The 20951-nt window shown below is 41.7% G+C and overlaps 1 protein-coding gene across 1 annotated transcript in view; it reads right to left on the bottom strand.

Annotated features, from left to right (window-relative positions):
• RAPGEF5 (Rap guanine nucleotide exchange factor 5) overlaps positions 1 to 20951 on the bottom strand; it is a 366882-nt gene that overhangs the window by 203668 nt on the left and 142263 nt on the right. Inside the window, exon 7 of the mRNA XM_077268709.1 lies at positions 6774 to 6822. Within this exon, the coding sequence (XP_077124824.1) occupies positions 6774 to 6822 (49 nt within the window). The remainder of the gene's footprint in view (positions 1 to 6773; positions 6823 to 20951) is intronic.

Here is a 20951-nt window from a genome sequence, read left to right as displayed (position 1 = left end):
GCAGAGTGATGACATAGGGGTTAGGGCGTGCATGCCTATCATAATTTTATCGCTTGTGCGCAGTAGCGATTTGGAATGTGTAAAACGAAATTTTCTGTGCTGGGACAAGGGGAGAGAGAGAGAGAGAGAGAGAGAGAGAGGGGGAGGGGGAGGAGGGGGAGGAGGAGGAGGAGGAGGAGAAGAATCCCCATTGACGTGCATAGGGTTTCGTGTTCCGGCCGATCCTCGACTTTGCGCAGTAATCGGCCGATTTCGCCAGACTCGACTTTTCCAACAGTCGGGTTTCGTGAAACATGACTCGACCCTAAAAAAGTCAAGGTCGCTCAACCCTACTGACCAGGACTGCAACCCAGGGACCACTGCATTACCACCTACTACCACCGGAGGGAACCCAAAAGCAGAATTCACAACAGGAAGAGAACTAGAACTCTAGTGCCACCTATCGGAAGTAGCAATCCTAAATGTCAATATCGACTCTCTAACGAGCCTTGCCATATGACTTCGACTAAAAGCCAAAACCAAAATCTCAATTTGTAGACATTGTGTTTCAGGGTACTGCCCCTAGTCAGTGCAAAGTGTGAGATCTGGTTTGGCTGTGTGAGACGTGTCTGACCAGGATCCAAGGTATAACGTTCTTCCTTGCGTAGAGCGACACGTCAAGCCTGACAAGGTGAGGATACTTCTAAGCCGCAACGCTCCTCTGGGAAATATGCAAATTTTCTCTTCAGAGAGGACAGAGATGATGAGGACTAGAACTCTAGTGTCACCTCTTTCATTGGTTTTAATGCTAAAAGCAATAGCCAAAATTGAGAATTTTGTTGTTGTTTGAATCCAAGGCACACAAGTGTCTTATGAAGAATAAATGTGTATCAGAATTAGCTTTAAGACTTAAAGTTCAGAAAAGCAATGATACCATCAGTAGAGTAGTCAGGTGAAACTACATCCCCCCATATACTGTACACACAGTGAGATTTGGAGCTGTAGCAGCTGATGCTTGCCAGCTTTATACATCACTTTTTCACAATTTTACTTGCTATTTGCATATCTTACCACCATGATCTGCATCCCACTGATCGCTGCACTATAGTATAACCTTGTGATCTCCGTGTGTGTAGGTTTCTGCCATTTATCAGTGAAATATCAATCTAAAAATAGTGATATCACAAATATAAGCAACACATTTGTGGGAATAAGTTAATGACTTCACGTGGTGCGTGCTACCTTTGCCACAGCTGAAATATTATATATCCTTTCTTATCCATGTACTGATAAGAGTTTGTCACCATGTAACAATGGGCCCCTATGTTATATCGTTGTTTTTCCGTTTGGTGCTGTGCGAAGATGATCCGCATATGGTGTCACTAGGATGAATATTAATGTGATCTAAGACAGACAGAGCGCTCTTTCTTTGTGGGGACGAGTAATCAACAAAAAAGAAATAAAAGTAAAATAATTCAATGTACTCGGTAAAACTCTTCATTGTGACCTGGAAAATTGTACGAGTCTAGTGCACATTTTAATTGATAGTTTTACACAAATAACATTTTACCTTTATAATTAAATTGTAATAAAAAGTTTTGACTCTAGCTCTAGTTTTCCTATAAGTGATTGCATTATGTACAGCAATACTGGTCATATTCAGATCACATTTGGCCTTTTAATCATATTTAGAAGATACATTTTGGAATCAGATTACAGTCATATGAATTAAAGAAAAAAATCCTTAAACATCAATTAAAACTACACTAATTAGTTAAATGGCTTGTAGCACATTAGGGTACTGTCACACAGTGCCATTTTGATCGCTACGACGGCACGATCCGTGACGTCGCAGCGATCGTATGATTATCGCTCCAGCGTCGTAGACTGCGGTCACACGTTGCAATCACGGCGCTGGAGCGATGCCGAAGTCCCCGGGTAACCAGGGTAAACATCGGGTTACTAAGCGCAGGACCGCGCTTAGTAACCCGATGTTTACCCTGGTTACCAGCGTAAACGTAAAAAAACAAACAGTACATACTTACATTCCGGTGTCTGTCCCCCGGCGTTCTGCTTCTCTCCACTGTGTAAGCACCATAGCCGGAAAGCAGAGCGGTGACGTCAGACGTCACCGCTGAGCTCGCTTTCTGGCTGGCCGGCGCTCACAGTGCAGAGAAGCTGAGACGCCGGAGGACTGACACCGGAATGTAAGTATGTACTGTTTGGTTTTTTTACGTTTACGCTGGTAACCACGGTAAACATCGGGTTACTAAGCGCGGCCCTGCGCTTAGTTACCCGATGTTTACCCTGGTTACAAGCGAACACATCGCTGGATCGCTGTCACACACAACGATCCAGCGATGTCAGCGGGTGATCAAGCGACGAAAGAAAGTTCCAAACGATCTGCTACGACGTACGATTCTCAGCAGGGTCCCTGATCGCTGCTGCGTGTCAGACACTGCGATATCGTAACGATATCGCTAGAACGTCACGAATCGTACCGTCGTAGCGATCAAAATGGCACTGTGTGACAGTACCCTAACTGGCTGATCCTTAAGCCCCCCATTACAACCAAGAACTGGGCCCTGAAATTCCCATCTGAATGGAGCGGAAGTCAAGAATGCACACCACCCCTTTACTCAATGTATATTATTTTCCAGTATAACACTCGGCTCTGAAAGTCCCATGTAAAATAAATGATGGAGAGGTGGGGCACAAGACTGGCTCCTGCTCTATTCAGATAGGGCATTAAAGAACACGTCACTTCTGGCACTCCACTTGTGAAACTGCAACTTCCCGCATGACCAGACAGACAACGCACAGCCTATGGCTTTCAGGGCATGCTGAGACTTGTCATTACATAACCGCAAGAGATTGAAGGTTGCTGACCCGTGACTTACCCTATGAATAAGTGATACCGTTCTAACTTGGTACAAACCCCTTAGAGCTCTGTTCACTAATTATTTTGATGCTAAATTATTTTGTAAAGGAAAGACACCATGATGAATTCCTTAACCCCTTCCCGACATGTGACGGTATAGTACGTCACATGTCGGGACCCCCGCTTTGATGTGCGCTCCGGCGGTGAGCGCACATCAAAGCCGGGACATGTCAGCTGTTTTGAACAGCTGACATGTGCCCGCAATAGGCGCGAGCAGAATCGCGATCTGCGCGCGCCTATTAACTAGTTAAATGCCGCTGTCAAACGCAGACAGCGGCATTTAACTACCGCATCCGGCCGTGCGGCCGGATATGAGCGCATCGTCACATGATCGGGGGTCGGCGATGCTCCTCCATTGTAACCATAGAGGTCCTTGAGACCTCTATGGTTACTGATTGCCAGTGGCTGTGAGCGCCCCCCTGTGGTCGGCGCTCACAGCACACCTGCAAATCTGCTGTGTAGCAGCGATCTTATGATCGCTGCTGCATAGCAGAGCCGATCGGGCTGTGCCTGCTTCTAGCCTCCCATGGAGGCTATAGAAGCATGGCAAAAGTAAAAAAAAAAAAGTTTTTAAAAATGTGAAAAAAATAAAAAAAATATAAAAGTTTAAATCACCCCCCTTTCGCCCCAATCAAAATAAATCAATAAAAAAAACCCCCAACCTACACATATTTGGTATCGCCGCGTTCAGAATCGCCCGATCTATCAATAAAAAAAAGCATTAACCTAATCGCTAAATGGCGTAATGAGAAAAAAATTCGAAACGCCAGATTTACGTTTTTTTGGTCGCCACGACATTGCATTAAAATGTAATAACGGGCGATCAAAAGAACGTATCTGCACCAAAATGCTATCATTAAAAACGCCAGCTCGGCACGCAAAAAATAAGCCCTCACCTGACCCCAGATCACGAAAAATGGAGACGCTACGAGTATCGGAAAATGGCGCAATTTTGTTTTGTTTTGTTTTTTGCAAAGTTTGGAATTTTTTTTCACCACTTAGGTGAAAAATAACCTAGTCATGTTAGGTGTCTATGAACTCGTAGTGACCTGGAGAATCATAATGGCAGGTCAGTTTTAGCATTTAGTGAACCTAGCAAAATAGGCAAGCAAAAAACAAGTGTGGGATTGCACTTTTTTTGCAATTTCACTGCACTTGGAATTTTTTTCCCATTTTCTAGTACACGACATGCTAAAACCAATGATGTCGTTCAAAAGTACAACTCGTCCCGCAAAAAATAAGCCCCCACATGGCCAAATTGACGGAAAAATAAAAAAGTTATGGCTCTGGGAAGGAGGGGAGCGAAAAACGAAAACGGAAAAACGGAAAAAGCTCCGGGGGTGAAGGGGTTTTAAAGGGCCACTGTCACCCCCCCCCCCCAGCCGTTATAAACTAAAAGAGCCACCTTGTGCAGCAGTAATGCTGCAGTCTAACAAGGTGGCTCTTTAAGTTTTTGATTCATTTATTACCTCAAAAAAGCGTTTTAAAAATTGGCCACACATACCAGATATTATACCTGGAGGCGGTCCGAAGCGTCCTGTATGAATCCCCCAACTGCCGTCACTCATCTCTTCAGGGCCGATGGTCCCCGCCCCCTGAGCGCTGTTATCGTCTGAAATCCGGCGCCTGCGCTGTGCGTGCCTGCCTGGGGCCTGCGCAGTGTTCATTGTCAGTGCGGTCACACTGTTACTGAATCCCCGCCCCGCACTGTGTTATTCATTATGCACAGTGCGGGGCTGGGGTTCCTGGGCATGCGCACTGCGCTGTTTAGACGCTCCCCAGCGCCGACGCTCCCCAGCTCCCCCGCCTTCCCAGGAACCCCAGCCCCGCACTGTGCATAATGAATAACAGTGCGGGGCGAGGGATTCAGCAACAGTGTGGCCGCACTGACAATGAACACTGCGCAGGCCCCAGGCAGGCACGCACAGCGCAGGCGCCGGATTTCAGAAGATAACAGCGCTCAGGGGGCGGGGACCATCGGCCCTGAAGAGAAGAGTGACGGCAGTTGGGGGATTCATACAGGACGCTTCGGACCGCCTTCAGGTATAATATCTGGTATGTGTGGCCAATTTTTAAAACGCTTTTTTGAGGTAATAAATGAATCAAAAACTAAAAGAGCCACCTTGTTAGACTGCAGCATTACTGCTGCACAGGGTGGCTCTTTTAGTTTATAACGGCTGGAGGGGGTGACAGTGGCCCTTTAAAAAACATAATATAGTCAAGGGGTTATGTCAAGTAGGACACGTCCATCAATTTTATTGTTCTATGCGTCCACGTATGCGTTTTATCTGTTTTTTCCATAAATACAACATGTACCCATTATGGTCTATAGTGCTGTTCACATGTCCGTGTTTTTTCACGGACTGGATGAAAAATGCCAATACAAGTCTAAGGGACTATGAAACACACGCACGGCACATGTATGGCATCATCGGTGTGTCACCTGTATTTAACATTGCAAAGTATACAGTACAGACCAAAAGTTTGGACACACCTTCTCATTTAAAGATTTTTCTGTATTTTCAGAAATGAGAAGGTGTGTCCAAACTTTAGGTCTGTACTGTAGGAAAAGCTTTATCATTTATTTATTTATCTATCTGTGAAAAACACTGATGACATCAATAACATTATTTCACCATTTAAATAGGGATGTGTGAACGAGGCCTAAAATGGAGTGGAACAATTAAACGTAGAAAATGAAGCCAAAGAGGAAGACCGAGCGTAAGCCTTTAGTACGCTGCTGTATGGCCAAAAATCTCGGAAACCTTACCCCTTAGACCTCAGTCCAGAGCCTCTCACCTAGCCAAATCAGTTCTCATGCTTTGCACTGACGAGGGCCAACAGCCCGAAACATCGTGGCTGCAAATTGAGATACTGATTTGGCTCTTATCCTAAGTCATATTACAAGACTCGTTAAAGGGTTGATTGTGACTTGTAGGATCGCTACTTCCAACAGGTGGCGCTATAAAGTTCAAGTCCTCTTTTTCTCTGAAGAGGCAATTTGCATATGGCTCTAAATAGAACAGTTGAATACCTTATTTTTTTCTCATCTATTTACACAGACTATTAAAGGAAAAACGGTATTACGGAGACATTCGCTACTGTAAGTTTGAAGGGCAGCGCAACTGCGAATGCCCCCCAAAAAACTTACAGCGCAGGCACCGGGAATGCTAATGAAGGAAGAGGAGGCGGCGCCTGGCGCGCAGAGGCCATGAGTGACGGCTGTGGTGTGTCTGTGATAGGGGGGAAAGACCTGCCCCCGGTCTAATTAGAGGTATGAGGGGCACATTATAAAAGCGATTATTGCAGCGTTGGCAGGGACCAGAACTAAAAGAGCCACCTTGACAGAATGCAGCATTAGTGCTGCACAAGGTGGCTCTTTTAGTTAAAAATGCCTGGGGGGGGGGGGGGTGACAGGTTCCCTTTTAAAAAAAAGAAGTGTTAATATCTCAAGAAAAACTAAATTTTAATAAAACAGAAAATGGCAAAAGAGCTTGTTTTTACAAGCACTACCTAATAATACTGATCTATGAAGATTAAATTAACCCTTTAATCAAAAGGAAGTCATGATATAATATTCTGCCCAAGTGTAAACAGTGAAACAGCCGAGGTACGTGGCAAAAAATAACTCATACTTGTCAAGTACAAAATGAAAGTAACTAAAGTAAACCATTCTAAAGATTTATTTTGTTTTCATTTTCCTCTTCACACCAGCAAAACAAAGATTATTACATAGATCTATAATAAAGCAAAACAGAACATCTGTAACAAAACAAAAATCAAGTGATAAAATAAAAACACTTCAGACCACCAGATTTTGAAGGAGAAATATGGCTGGTTAACTATTACTCACCAGATTTTCGGGCTTTCAGGGCAATGACAGCGGCCAGCTCCCTCTGAACCTATGGAACCAGACAGAAAAAAAAAATCTAATTTTAGATTAATTTCTATACTCTAGCTGAATTTACCATTTATCAGGTTTTCCGAAATATTCATCCTTTTTTTCCAATTTATTTATATCTAAGTATTCAGACTGCATATAGATATAACTAGGTTGCACTCCCCACTAATGACCTGTAGGCAGCGCTAGTCTCCACAATCGCAGGGGGCTGTACTACTAATAGACTCCAGCGGACCTTATGGAGGAAGCCAGACCGACAGTTCTTTCCTGTGAAAATGTTTTACAATATTGAGAGAAACAGCAAAGTGACAGCAAAGGAAGCTTTTAATTGTCTCTGCTGCAGAACAGAATAACATTTTGCAATGCATATTTTTCTCAGGGATGTGAAGATCACAACAAATCCCCCTATGTTTTGGCTTTATAGACCTTTATAGACTCTGCACCTGGGCAGACTATCATAAATTCTAAAAAACAAAAATAAACTTCCTATAGTTAACAGTTCGCCATTAGAACAGAGCATGAGGGACCACTTTTAGTAAAGAATACATTGCATATAGTGCATTCATATGAAAATGAGGACAGTGGACTAGTCTTCGAGATTATCAACTTGTATGTGTAAAGTTTGCATTTTCTTTTAATGTCCTTGAATCCATCATTTGCAATATATCTGAAAAAAAGGGAATTATCCATCAGGTATCCAGGGATTTTGTAAGTAGGCAAAAGTGCCCGAAAGTAATAAGGGTGTCTGTGTATTGGGGCACATGACAGTGTGGGGCACCTGCAGATACAATATGGCATATTGCAGGAAGACCGTGCTGGACTGAGTGTTCTTATTGCTGGTTTCCTACCTTTTCTAAACGAACACTATACAATTTGTGTATTAGATTTGCATAGCCGAACTCCACGCGGTACATGACAAATTGTACTGTGTTTTTTATTTGACCATTTGTACATTTACTGGAAGCTGCACATATGGATTTAATAAAGTTTTGCAATGTGGGATTAAACAGTTCCTATATTTTTTGTCGGTTATTAATGTAATTGTTTCTAGGTTAATCATGATTGTATTTATTCGTACATGCATATTAGTAGTAATATGGAGAGTTGCATGCATGTGTAAAGTTATGTAGTGCTTGCCTGTATACATACAAGTGCTTCTCACTAAATTAGAATATTGTCAAAAAGTTAATTTATTTCAGTTATTCAATACAAAAAGTGAAACTCATATATTTCATAGAGTCATTACAAAGAGAGTGATCTATTTCAAGTGTTTATTTCTGTTAATGTTGATGATTATGGCTTATCTCAGTAAATTAGAATAGTTAACAAAAAAACACCTGCAAAGGCTTCCTAAGCATTTAAAAAGGTCCCTTAGTCTGCTTCAGTAGGCTCCACAATTATGGGGAAGACTGCTGACTTGACAGATGTCCAGAAGGCAGTCACTGACACACTCCACAAGGAGGGTAAGCCACAAAATGGCATTGCTAAAGAAGCTGGCTGATCACAGAGTGCTGTATCCAAGCATATTAATGGAAGGTTGAGTGGAAGGAAAAAGTATGGTAGAAAAAGGTGCACAAGCAACTGGGATAAACGCAGACTTGAAAGGATTGTTAAGAAAAGGCCATGCAAAAGGGGAGATTCACAAGGAGTGGACTGCTGCTGGAGTCATTGCTTCAAGAGCCACCACACACAGATGTATGCAGGACATGGGCTACAAGTGTCATATTCCTTGTGTCAAGCCATTCATGACCAACAGACAACGCAGATGTGTCTTACCTCGGCCAAGGAGAAAAAGAACTGGACTGTTGCTCAGTAGTCCAAGGTGTTGTTTTCAGATGAAAGTAAATTTTGCATTTCATTTGGAAAATAAAGGTCCCAGAGTCTGGAGGAAGAGTGGAGAGGCCACAATCCAAGCTGCTTGAGGTCTAGCGTGAAGTTTCTACAATCAGTGATGGTTTGGGGAGCCATGTCATCTGCTGGTGAACGTCCACTGTTTTTTATCAAGACCAAAGTCAGCGCAGCCGTCTACCAGGAAATTTCAGAGCACTTCATGCTTCCTTCTGCCGACAAGCTTTTTGGAGATGGAAATTTCATTCTCCAGCAGGACTTGGCACCTGTCCACACTGCCAAAAGTACCAATACCTGATTTAAAAACAACAGTATCACTGTGCTTGATTGGCAGCAAACTCGCCTGGTATTATCAAGAGGAAGATGAGAGACACCAGACCCAACAAGGCAGACAAGTTGAAGGATGCTATTAAAGCAATTTTTGAATGGTCTTTTCTTAACAATCCTTTCAAGGCTGCGGTTATCCCAGTTGCTTGTGCACGTTTTTCTACCTCACTTTTTCCTTCCACTCAACTTTCCATTAATACGCTTGGATACAGCACTCTCAACAGCCAGCTTCTTTAGCAATGACCTTTTGTGGCTTACCCTCCTTCTGGTGTGTGTCAATGACTGCCTTTTGGACATCTGTCAAGTCAGCAGTCTTCCCCATGATTGTGGAGTCTACTGAATCAGGCAAATTAACCTTTGTAAACGCTTAGGAAGCCTTTGAAGGTGTTTTTTTGTTAATTATTCTAATTTACTGATATAATGACTTTTGGGTTTTCATTGGCTGTAAGCCATAATCATCAACATTAACAGAAATAAACACTTGAAATAGATCACTCTGTTTGTAATGACTATGTAATATATGAGTTTCACTTTTTGTACTGAAGAACTGAAATAGATTAACTTTTTGATGATATTCTAATTTAGCAAGAAGCACTTGTAAATGCACATCATGTGTCAGGAAAGGGTTAAAGTGTAACCGTCGTAAAACTTTTTATATATCACAGGCGCTGTACAGTGTTTCTGATCAGCTGGGTCTGGGTGGGGCCTGTTTCTGATCAGTGGGGTCTGAGTCTCGCCTAGCAGTCAAAACGCTGCTCTGAAGTCCTCAGCTCCTGTGTGAGCTGCACCCATAGAGATGTGTACGGATTCAATAGTAAGTTTATGGGTCTGTACGTCGTGAATGCGCAGACACAATGTATGGACACATATGAGGCATTATACGATAGGGCAGTGTATTATGAAAGATTCAAAGGGGAAAACTGATGAAACATGCAGGATAAAAAGTATATAATAGTCTGGAATAGTGTTATTCCTCATGTGCTCTTACAGGTTATTCTGAATGATTACATAAAGGACAAGTATGCTTTAAGATCATCAAAACAGGGTGAGGAAGTAATTTTCCCTGTAACACATGTAAGACCTTAATTGACTATACTTTGCTGTATTCAATGCCTAGGGCGCCATAAACTAAACATATGGTACAAGGTGTCGGGATTCTCCTGCTGTGCGGGATAGTTCCCAAGAATTGATTCTGCAGTCTCCCATTCGGGTCCAGCCGCTGACGGTTGCTGCTCAGCACAGACGTCGGTCCCAGCGTCTTGCTCAGGCTCGTGGTATACGTTGGGTTACTGCTGGCTCTCCAGCCAAGTCTATGGTAACCAATGATATGCGGGTGCAGCCTTGCGCTCTGGAGTCTAAGTCCAGAGATCACCTTACTGAGCATGTCTGTGAGGTGGCGGCTTCTCATTGGTGGTCGGACGTTAGCTGCTCTGATGAGGTGGCAGCTCTGGATTGGCCTGCGGGGCGATGTCTCGGCCGACTGGGCATGAGTGTTTGGGGTGGAGCCTAGCGTATAAAAGGCTGTCAGCGGCGCACGTGGGCGCTAGTGTCATTTATGTTTGGTGTGTGTGGGTGGATACTCTACCACTCTGTCTGCACACGTGTGTGTCTTTGCTCGGAGACTGTACACGTTGGCAGGGAGGTTGCACACTTATGCAGTTTCGCTCCCTTGGCACAACGCCTGAGTCTTAAGTCTGCTACATTCTAAGGGTGCCGGTCAGGCACAGGTTCAGTAGTGTCAGGACTGGGTAACTAGCCGCTTGGCTTAGCATCTGTTTCGTACATGTGCGCGATTGGCACAGTTCAGCTCCAGAGCAAGCTCAACCCTTAGGCTATACTTCTCGGTGAAAGCAATAGGGGATCTTGGCTCTGCACCTGCTTCATTCAGGTGTGCGGTTAGCACCGTTTAGTTACAGAGCAAGTCTAAGCCACCTGCTAATATCTCTGTGATGTAAACAGGGTACAGCACTTCGCATATTTGTGCCGTACCTCTCGGTGAAGTAACTGAGCTTGATATTCTGTGTTCCGTCATTGTTCACACTAGCAGCAGGGTTCTTCTCTGCATGGTGGACCCCGGGTTGCGATTGCACTTTATTTTTATATTTTATTTAGTGAAATCTGCCAACCCTAACACAAGGCTTATACAGGACCATTATATACCTAATCAAAGGCTTTTCAGTTAAAGGAAGTCTGACACCAGGTTTTTGCTACGTAATCTGATAGCAGCATGATGTTGGGGTAGAGACCCTGATTTCAGGGATGTGTCACTTACTGGGCTGTGTTTTTCTGATTCAATAAAATCAGTGTTTTATCTGCAGGAGATAATCAGTACAGGACTATGTGTCTTGTGCCTCCTAGTCAAACCCCACCCCTAGCACTGATTAGCAGTTTTCTGTCAATATACATTCTATGTAAAAATCTGCCAATCAGTGATGTGGATTGGGGTTATACAGGGCTCAGCATTCTCTGCAGTAGGGAAAATGGATTCTCTCACAACTGTTGCACCCAGTAAGCTAAGTGACATATCACAAGAATCAGGGTCTTTGTCCCTACAGGGTCTTTGTCCCTACAGCATTCAGATTACATAGTAACAAAACTTGCTGACACATTAGTTTAGTCTATATGAATCGAATAGAAAAAAAATTGGGGGAATGCATCAACAGAAGATGTACTAAAAAGATATGGTAGAGGAGAGTATAGCAGCAATATGAAGCACCACATTATACCGGGGAGGGGGCCAATAGACATCATGTGCAGCCATATGACTAAATGTGCATGTCATTCTAATATGTTAAAACTGCAGGAAGCCAACAAATTTACTCCCATTCGTAAACAAATTATTCCTTTATTGAAAATACAAATAATCACAAGAGACAATTAAAATCAATTAAAAAGGAGTTTGTACTGCAGTGAACTCAGGTAAGTATGAATATTATGTGAATCCAAAGATAACTAGAAACACATTTATTCCTTATTAAAGACTCATGTGGAGATTTAAATGCAATGTAAATCACATCTACAGTATATATTTCACAAAAGTTAGGGTATCATGTCTCCACCTAGTGGTCAGATGAATGTATGTATACCAACACTGAAAAAAGGCAATTCATCTGTGTCTAGCACAAATCATCCTAACACCCAAAAGGATATATTATTTTTTATTCTATCACAGATCAGCCTTTCAGTGGGACACTCCACAGGTAAGTATAACAAGTCAAATAACAAATGTGATTATAATAAAGTGCAAGTGCTAATTCAACATAAATCCCTATTCAATGAAATCAAATCTAAACCAGAGAGGGGTACCCGATAAAGTATATAGAGGATCTCAGGTACCAGTTGCTAAAGGGTTCTGATAAAAGGTTGTACATTACAGCTATAAATTGCAAGTGCTTAAATAGTCTGGGCAATATACAGAATACATGAGTATCAGGGTCAAAGGAGAAGGAATTACACATAAAAGCATTTCAGAGGACCAAATAGACATTTCATATTTACCACTCATAAACCCTTTAACACACGTTTTGTGGAATCAGAAAAGGTTATTTATATCGAATTAGCACTTGCACTTTATTATAGTTACATTTGTCATTTGACTTGTTATACTGTACTTACCTGTAAAGGAATAATATGATTACGACTGGGAGTATATTTGTTGGCTTTCTATTGTTATCTACTCCCATACACCTATAGGACCATTTTATAGGGTATATGATAAAACTGCATAGTATAAGTTATAAATGCACCCAAAATCCTTTCATATATAATTTAACATCTGTGATTCAAAGTTTATGACGTATCAAAGAACACAACTCGACAAGGAGATTTTCATCCATCTAAATGAAAACAACGAGGGTGCAAAAATCATTCATCTTGTACTACTTTCTTGGATAGTAAAACAGAATACACAATCCTGCCCAACATTGATCATAGTTAAAATTACAACAACGCCAATATTTAAAAAGAATACGTGTTATAAAATGGAAAATAGTCCATAGTGCTCGTCTCATGGGAACTTCACTATGAACGATGCATTAATCATTCTAGATACTGTGTTTCTTAACAATTCAGAATTGTACGCAATCTCTGTAAAAGGTAAATTAATTAGATATGCTTCTTTTGTCTGCTCTCAAGCAAAAGCTAACAAGTTATACATTTTATTAAAAAAAAGTAATTAAAAAAAAAATGTTCTCAGCAATATCCATTACACTAGAAATTAAAAGTCATATCAAAACCTCCAAAACTATTTTCTTAATACCGATGGCCACTACATTATAGGAACATATACATGGATGCCAGTAACCCAGCAGTGGTGCACTGTGCAGAAAAAAAGTGCCTTTTTAGCCACAATACTCACTTGCAAAAGTTGCACATTCGAAAATGGTAATAGCAAGTGTGGTTTTGTTGTGTAATTTCTACCACTAGATTTATGGCAACCCTAAAATTTATGTTGACATAGAAGTTACGACTGGTTACCATTATACAACAATTAATGGTTTATCAACGCTGCAACTTACAGGCAGCAAAATCTGTACATAGGTAGGTGATATTAAAAAAAAAAAAAAAAAGTGAAGTATGCAACAAATCCCCTGCATTTCCGCAATACGAGATTTTCAGAAATGTCATCCATGCTCTGTGGAGAATATCCACATTGTAAATTGATGGGGGCTACTACATTAATAGGATGGAAAATCAAATGCATATCCAGCAAGGACACCTTACATAGTGCTATTTTTTGGGTCTACTCTGGCCTCGGCCATCAGGTTTGTTGTGTCATTTGTTTTTCGGTCTTGTGTACTGACAGAAGAAGCGGAGATTTTCTGCAATGTCCCAGCTGACTAGTGGCAATACCGGCTGATAAAGATTATAAAGGGGAAGTGTCATGTTGTTTGTCAAGTTATATAATTGCATACGAAAGGGCGTGTAAACTATTATATCCCACACGTCTGATAACACTGTCAGTCTAGCAGACACGTGGGAGTTTCAGAGTTTTTTTTTTTCTCTTATCTGTTATAAGAGAACAAGTCTCAAACTCCAGGATAGTTCAACAACCATTGGGAAACCCCTCTGTTAATACATTCTGGCATGTAACTGTTTTATGAGAAGTTTTTTTTTACATACAGCTCAGAATAGTTCAGTACATCATGTAGCATTCCAGTGGCCTGCAACGTGGCGCGTCCGTTACGCCCTGGCACATTACGTGAAGGTGGGGGGTCCTAGCTGTGTGTGTGGACATGTGCTGTGAGTGCCCTACACCCGTGCAGGCCGCATATAACCATTGTTGCTGGTTTGCCAGGACCAGGTGTTGGAGAATTCAAAGAGGTAAACAAGGATTGGAAAATAAACTTTTTACTGAATGGGAACTTGTTAGGGATTATATACAAGAGGTAGCAGGTACACAGTCGTATTAACATTTCCTTTACAACTCAATGCATTTCCCACACAGTTTCCGTGTTTCTTTCCTCTCTTGTCCTCTATCTTCACCTTTCCGCATTCTACTGGTCCTTTGTTTCCACTGTTTCTACTTCACAACAACCCAGCTTGACACTACAGTTCTGCTTAGCAACAGTCATGTACTTGTCATGCCGTTCCACGTCTTCTTTCCCCTAAAGATACCAATACGGTCAACCTTCTACTACAGACTCTGTAGAACTGCTTCCTAGGACACTTTAGTCGTCTCACGTTCACAGTCCTGTTTAGGCCTGTTGCCTTCAAGAGTTATAAACTCAGGGCCTTGTGGCTAGGCGTCATCTCCTAGGACCCGTCTCCGTAAGATCACTCCATTTCTTAGTCACCTCTGCTCTGGATTTCACCATCTCTTTCCTTTTGGTCTCCTCTTGCTTAGGGAAACCCAAAATGCAGCACTGCTCATATTGGATCTTAGGTCGACTCACCTGTAGACATTCAGCTGCGAGGACTCAAACGTACTTTTCGAGCACGCCGAAGACACTCAGGTTAGCACACAAGCATGCTCGGATAACACCTTATCCACACACGTTCGCTCGTCACTAGTCAGCAACCTGTAGCACCCCAGCTGTTGTGTAGCTACAACTCCCAGCATGTAATACTACAGCTTAAATTACTTTCTCCCCATCTATGAAGGCTTCTAGAGATATCTTTGTCTCTGCTGTATGGAACAGAGATCATTAGCATCCTTCTACCAAACAAATCCTATGAAAACTGTCACTTCCTTGTATATATAAAGATTTCCAACCAAGTCAGTACAACCCTGAGTATACTGTCAAAACTAAATATGATGAAAAACCCACACAGAAGGATCTTAAAGGGAACCTGTCACCACGTTTTTGGAAGATGGGATAAAAATAGCGTTAAATAGTGGCAGAGGTGGGCGTTACATTAGTGTGTGTGTTATGCGTTTATTACCCACCTAAGTTGCCGAAATAACTTTGCAAAGTCTCCGTTTTCGCCTGTCAATCAGGCTGGTCAGGTCGCATGGGCGTTGTCTTCCCCCAGATTTGGCGTAGTTTTCCGTTGGTGGCGTAGTGGTGTGCGCATGCCCAAAGTCCGGAATCCTCTTCCAGGGGATTTAAAATAGTGCGGTGTTCGTTATTGCATTGGTGATCGGTGGGCGCGGCCATCTTCCTTTGGCCGCGCGTGCGCAGAAGCGGCGCTCTGCTGGCCGCGGCTTCAGGAAAATGGCCGCCGCGATATCCATCTGCGCACGCGCAGCATCCCGCGGCCATTTTCCTGAAGCCGCGGCCAGCAGAGCGCCGCTTCTGCGCACGCGCGGCCAAAGGAAGATGGCCGCGCCCACCGATCACCAATGCAATAACGAACACCGCGCTATTTTAAATCCCCTGGAAGAGGATTCCGGACTTTGGGCATGCGCACACCACTACGCCACCAACGGAAAACTACGCCAAATCTGGGGGAAGACACCACGCCCATGTGACCTGACCAGCCTGATTGACAGGCGAAAACGGAGACTTTGCAAAGTTATTTCGGCAACTTAGGTGGGTAATAAACGCATAACACACACACTAATGTAACGCCCACCTCTGCCCCTATTTAACGCTATTTTTATCCCATCTTCCAAAAACGTGGTGACAGGTTCCCTTTAAAAGAAGAGTACAAAAATACACAGTTCTGATACACATACAGTACCTGTAAAGAGCATATTTAGAGTATGCAGAAAAGTGGAGAATCATAAAATGTTACATGCAAAGATAAACTAAATTTTCTAAACCAGTTTACTCACTTAAAAAAAACAAAACTTACAACTAAAAGCTGCAATGTCAACTGTAACATAACTATGTAGTATTTGCATGTCTTGAGTATTTTGAGTTTTTTGGTCACTGAACACAAGAGGGCAGCAACACATAGGAAAAAATTCCATTGTACGTTGTTTTCTACATGCAGACCGCTTTGCAGCATTTCATAAAATTAAAACTTGCACATCACTCCTTGTAAAAATTCCAGCGACAATAGGGAGTTGATAAAACAATGAATACATAATATAAACAGGGAAAAAAAACAATATAATAATGTTTCTAAATATGGTCACCTTAGATTTTAAATTCCGAACCCCATGTCATACGTGGTTGTGCCTATTCTGCCATATAGAGATATTATTTGCAGGGACTCTCATCTTTAGCTGAGGGGAGAACCTCAAACGAGGGCCCATCCTACATGAAATCTACGCAGCATGATAGCGTAAATGTTTACAGATAGACCCCACGACCAAAAGCTGGTCTGACCTACTATGTCTGGCAATTACAAGAATCCCTTTTTCTCACTGGCGGTTGCTTCTTATTAGGCGAGTCACGGGGGAGATTGTGCTTATGGGCAGCCACCAAAATGAATTAGGAATTACCGTAACTATAATTTTAATCGTCTTTGCAACAAATGGAATTTGTAATACATTTGTGGAAAAAATACAGGTTTGCCAAAATCCAAATTCAGCAAAATGATGGCCATTAGAGGACCCAGAACAGGTTAAGAAATAATAATTAATACCTCTACTTAGGCTTGTCCCTCAGCCATCTTGTTGCTCGTTCTTTGGATTGGCTTTCAGTCTAGGTCTTTCATTGTTGAGTAAGTGCCACGTGGTTATGTTGGGTGTGAGACATGTTAAAGAAGCACTCTTATCAAAGTTTTTATCTTCTTAATAAACTGCAATCATCATATTATACAGCACTGTACTTACAATTGCTCATTTTGCCCTTTTACCCAGATAATTCTTCTGTTTTTCTTTAGGTCTATGACATCACGTGATTAAAAACTGACTAGCTGAATCTTTCTAAGCTCTATGTGGAAGCAGGAGGCCAATTTTCTCTACGCAAGTCATTACTCACTGCAAAAGTTTATGGCGGGGGGGGGGGGGGGGGGGGAGATCAGCTGGGACAGGAGTTGGAGAGGGGAGTGTCTCATGCAGGGACCGAGACTTCCTATTTGTACATAGAGCAGAGAAAAGAGAAGAATTAACTGGGTAAAAAGGCAAAATGAGCAATTGTAAGTGCACAGTGCTACATAATATGATGTTTGCTATATATTAAAAGGATAAAAACTTTGTTGGGAGGAGTGCTTCTTTAATGACAAAGACTGAAAACCACCAATCCAAAGCAAGCCGAGAACTGGGCGGGTAAGTGGCGGCAAGACTGATGAGGGAAGGTTCATGACTAGAGTTGAGTGAATATGTTCGGAATCGGTCGTCGAATTTGAATTTGCCATAATTGTGCCATATTGGTACCCTAGTCGTGCTGAATTTATGTTTGATGATCGGTTCCGCACACATTTGTTCATTTCTACTCCCATTGACTCCAATGCCATTCGGTTGTGTTCGGTAAATATTGCAAAAACAATATTCGCCGCCGATCATAATTGGAACTTGGAATTTTGAAAATTTCGCTCAATTCTATTCATTACAGGTGACTTTAAAAAAAACACAAAACAAAACATTTATAGGGCCAGAATCACACACAGCGAGATACGCCCGAGTCTCGCAGGTTAAAACCAAACCAAACCATAATTTTTTTTAAAAATACATCATTAATTATTAGTTTTCGCCTGTGTTCATATGATAAAAATTCTTGCTCTGTACTGTGGTAATTTAAATATTCATTATACATCCATGTGAACAGCATAAGCTTAGCTTGCACATTAGGCCAGGGTCCCATTAGCGTATGGCAGTCATTAATGCGAGAGCATCAGATATTATATGCTAATGACCCTCGGATCCAGCTCTACTGCGAGCGTGATCCAACTATCAGAGCTCTGTGCTCCCATCCTCTCACATGAGAGAATCACAGCACAGGTCCGGAGGAGACGGAGAAAGTAATGTCTCCATCTCCTCTGCTGCCGTCGTCAGCGGGAATCGCACTGCACTCAGGTGATATCAGAGTGCAGTACGATGTTTCACTCGCACCCATTATATGGGTAGTGTGACTCTGGCCTTAGAAAGTTTGTGAACCCATCAGAATGTTTCACATTTCTGAATAAACTTGATCTAAAACTAGATCAGTCTAAAAAGTAGATAAAAGAACTAAATTAAATTTTTTTAAAAATTGAAAGTCTAATAATTAATTTTGACTTATTTAAAATCATCCAACATCACATGTGTGAGTGGCATCACCGTAGGAGTGTGGACATGTGGAAACAGATTGTGATCCACAATATATACATACATACGAAGTCAGTGTGCTTTTTCCCTACGTAACAACACAAGCTGCTGCAGGATGCAAGTCTGTAATGTCAAGCACCAATTAGCAAGAGGCTACTGAAAATGATGGTTCTTTTAAAGGGACTTTTATACCTTTATATAGCATTTTTATATAGAATTTTATGAAGTTGTCCAATGTGATATAAAACATTTAATTAGTTGTTCAAAAAAACAGCAATCTGCTGCAGACAGTACAGCTTAATAGGACGCCAATGACTGCTTAATTATTATTAGATACTGAGCTCCATGCACACTGGTAATCAGAAAGTATATCGCTTAAACTTACAATGATAGATAAGTGAATAACATTAAGTTTCTAATTTACCCACTAATAACGAGTCAGAATGAAGCTCTGCTTACACCAGCAGAATGTATATTTTCCCTCTGCAGCTAATGCTTGCTAGTTGTAATGCCTACCTTTCCAGATACCTAGAGGACAAATTAATAAAATGCATTGGTGCATATTTAATGACACAAAATTTTAACAGAACCTCTAATATAGAGTTTAATTACAGGGTTCAGAGCACTGAACGATTAAACAATTATAGGTATTTTTATTCGATCTGTACATTGAACACCAGTGGCTGGAAGGTGATCAAGGTTTCAAGAACCATCAGCAACAACCTTCAGTACACCATTCATACACATTCAAAGCTGTAAATGGATCCTAAAGAGGATGGCAACTCAGCCGTGTGAATAAATACACAATGCATTTTTTGACTACTTAAAAGAGGACCTTTCACCAGTTTGAGAATGTTACACTGGCAGAGCTAAAGAGCGGAGAAAAATATCTTTTTTTTATTTTTAATCTCCGCTGCGGAGATATTCGCTTGTAAAGTTTAGATTATCATTTATGAAAAGTCCATTGGGGTAGTGTCATCAGATTTTCTTTTCTGGTAGTGTGTACATTGTCCCCTGTATGAGGTAGACCAATCATAAGCAAAAGGTGCGTTGCAGAGGAAAAAGAACACGCCCCCAGAAGGTCAGAATAACACGCCTTCTCCTGTGAGGTGTAGTAACAGACATCTCTGCACCTACTCTGTAGCATAGAGCACGACTGATTGTGATTGCACTTTCAACTTTCATCTCAAGGTAGTTAGTGTGGGGAGTACAGCCAAACTAAGTGTGATTACAACTACCTTTGCAGTTGCATCTCTCCTCCTCCCACATTGACTGTCGTGAGATGAACGCGTTTGTAACTACACTCATCTGTGCTGTACTCTACAAAGAAGCTGCAGAAATCAGGGCTACCCATCATTACACCTGACTAAACATGTGAGATGAAATTACGCCTGAGGAAGCCAAAAACGAGAGTGGCGATAGTTGTGTGGTTCTCTTGTCCTCCATTTCTGCATTTTTAACCCCTACTTCATCCTTTTGCCACACATATTTATGGGATGGTAACTTGGTAACTCTTTCACATGGCAGATTCAGGCTTTGGAGCAGGGAACTATTAACACCTACATTTTACATGGGGCATAGGAATTTACTTGCCCACCTGAAGCTCATTATTTTTTAGCTCATTACTAGTGATGAGCGAATATACTGGTTACTTGAGATTTCCCGAGCACGCTCGGGTGACTGCCGAGTATTTTTTAGTGCTCGGAGATTTAGTTTTCATTGCCGCAGCTGAATGATTTACATCTGTTAGCCATCATAAGTACATGTGGGGGTTGCCTGGTTGATAGGGAATCCCCACATGTAATCAAGCTGGTTAAGAGATGTAAATCATTCAGCTGAGGAAAACTAAATCTCCGAGCACTAAAAAATACTCGGAGGACACCCGAGCGTGCTCGAGAAATCTCGAGTAACGAGTATATTCGCTCATCACTACTCATTACCATATATTTCTTTTAGGCTACAGCCATTATATTGTGTTTCTGCCATAAATATACTTTACTTTTCCATTCTATTAAGATTTGTACTATATAATGCATATGTATTTAGTTGATGTATGACAGGGGAACTTATTGTGGTTGTTGTGCATTGAACCAGAGACCTATGTCTGTATCATTTCCGGACATTTTTAATGTCTGATTTTTGGACTTTTTCTTATATGACGTCTTCCATGCATCTAGTAGCTATATGCATTTTCATATCTAGTTATTTTACACATGTTATTTTATAAATTTCAGTGCAACTTTTCTGTCCCCATTGAGGTCTACATTGTTGAATGCAGTCTTCAGAAGGATAGAAAATCTACCCTAATCTATGTAGAAAATTTAGAGTTCTGTAGTTAAATATAAAACTCTAAACTGTTATTGATGTCCAGAGTA

The sequence above is a fragment of the Ranitomeya variabilis genome, chromosome 6 (genome assembly GCF_051348905.1).
Source record: "Ranitomeya variabilis isolate aRanVar5 chromosome 6, aRanVar5.hap1, whole genome shotgun sequence".
NCBI classification, from domain to species: Eukaryota; Metazoa; Chordata; class Amphibia; order Anura; family Dendrobatidae; genus Ranitomeya; species Ranitomeya variabilis.
Note: the sequence above shows the minus strand (reverse complement) of the source record. Positions and strands in the feature narration are given on the sequence as shown.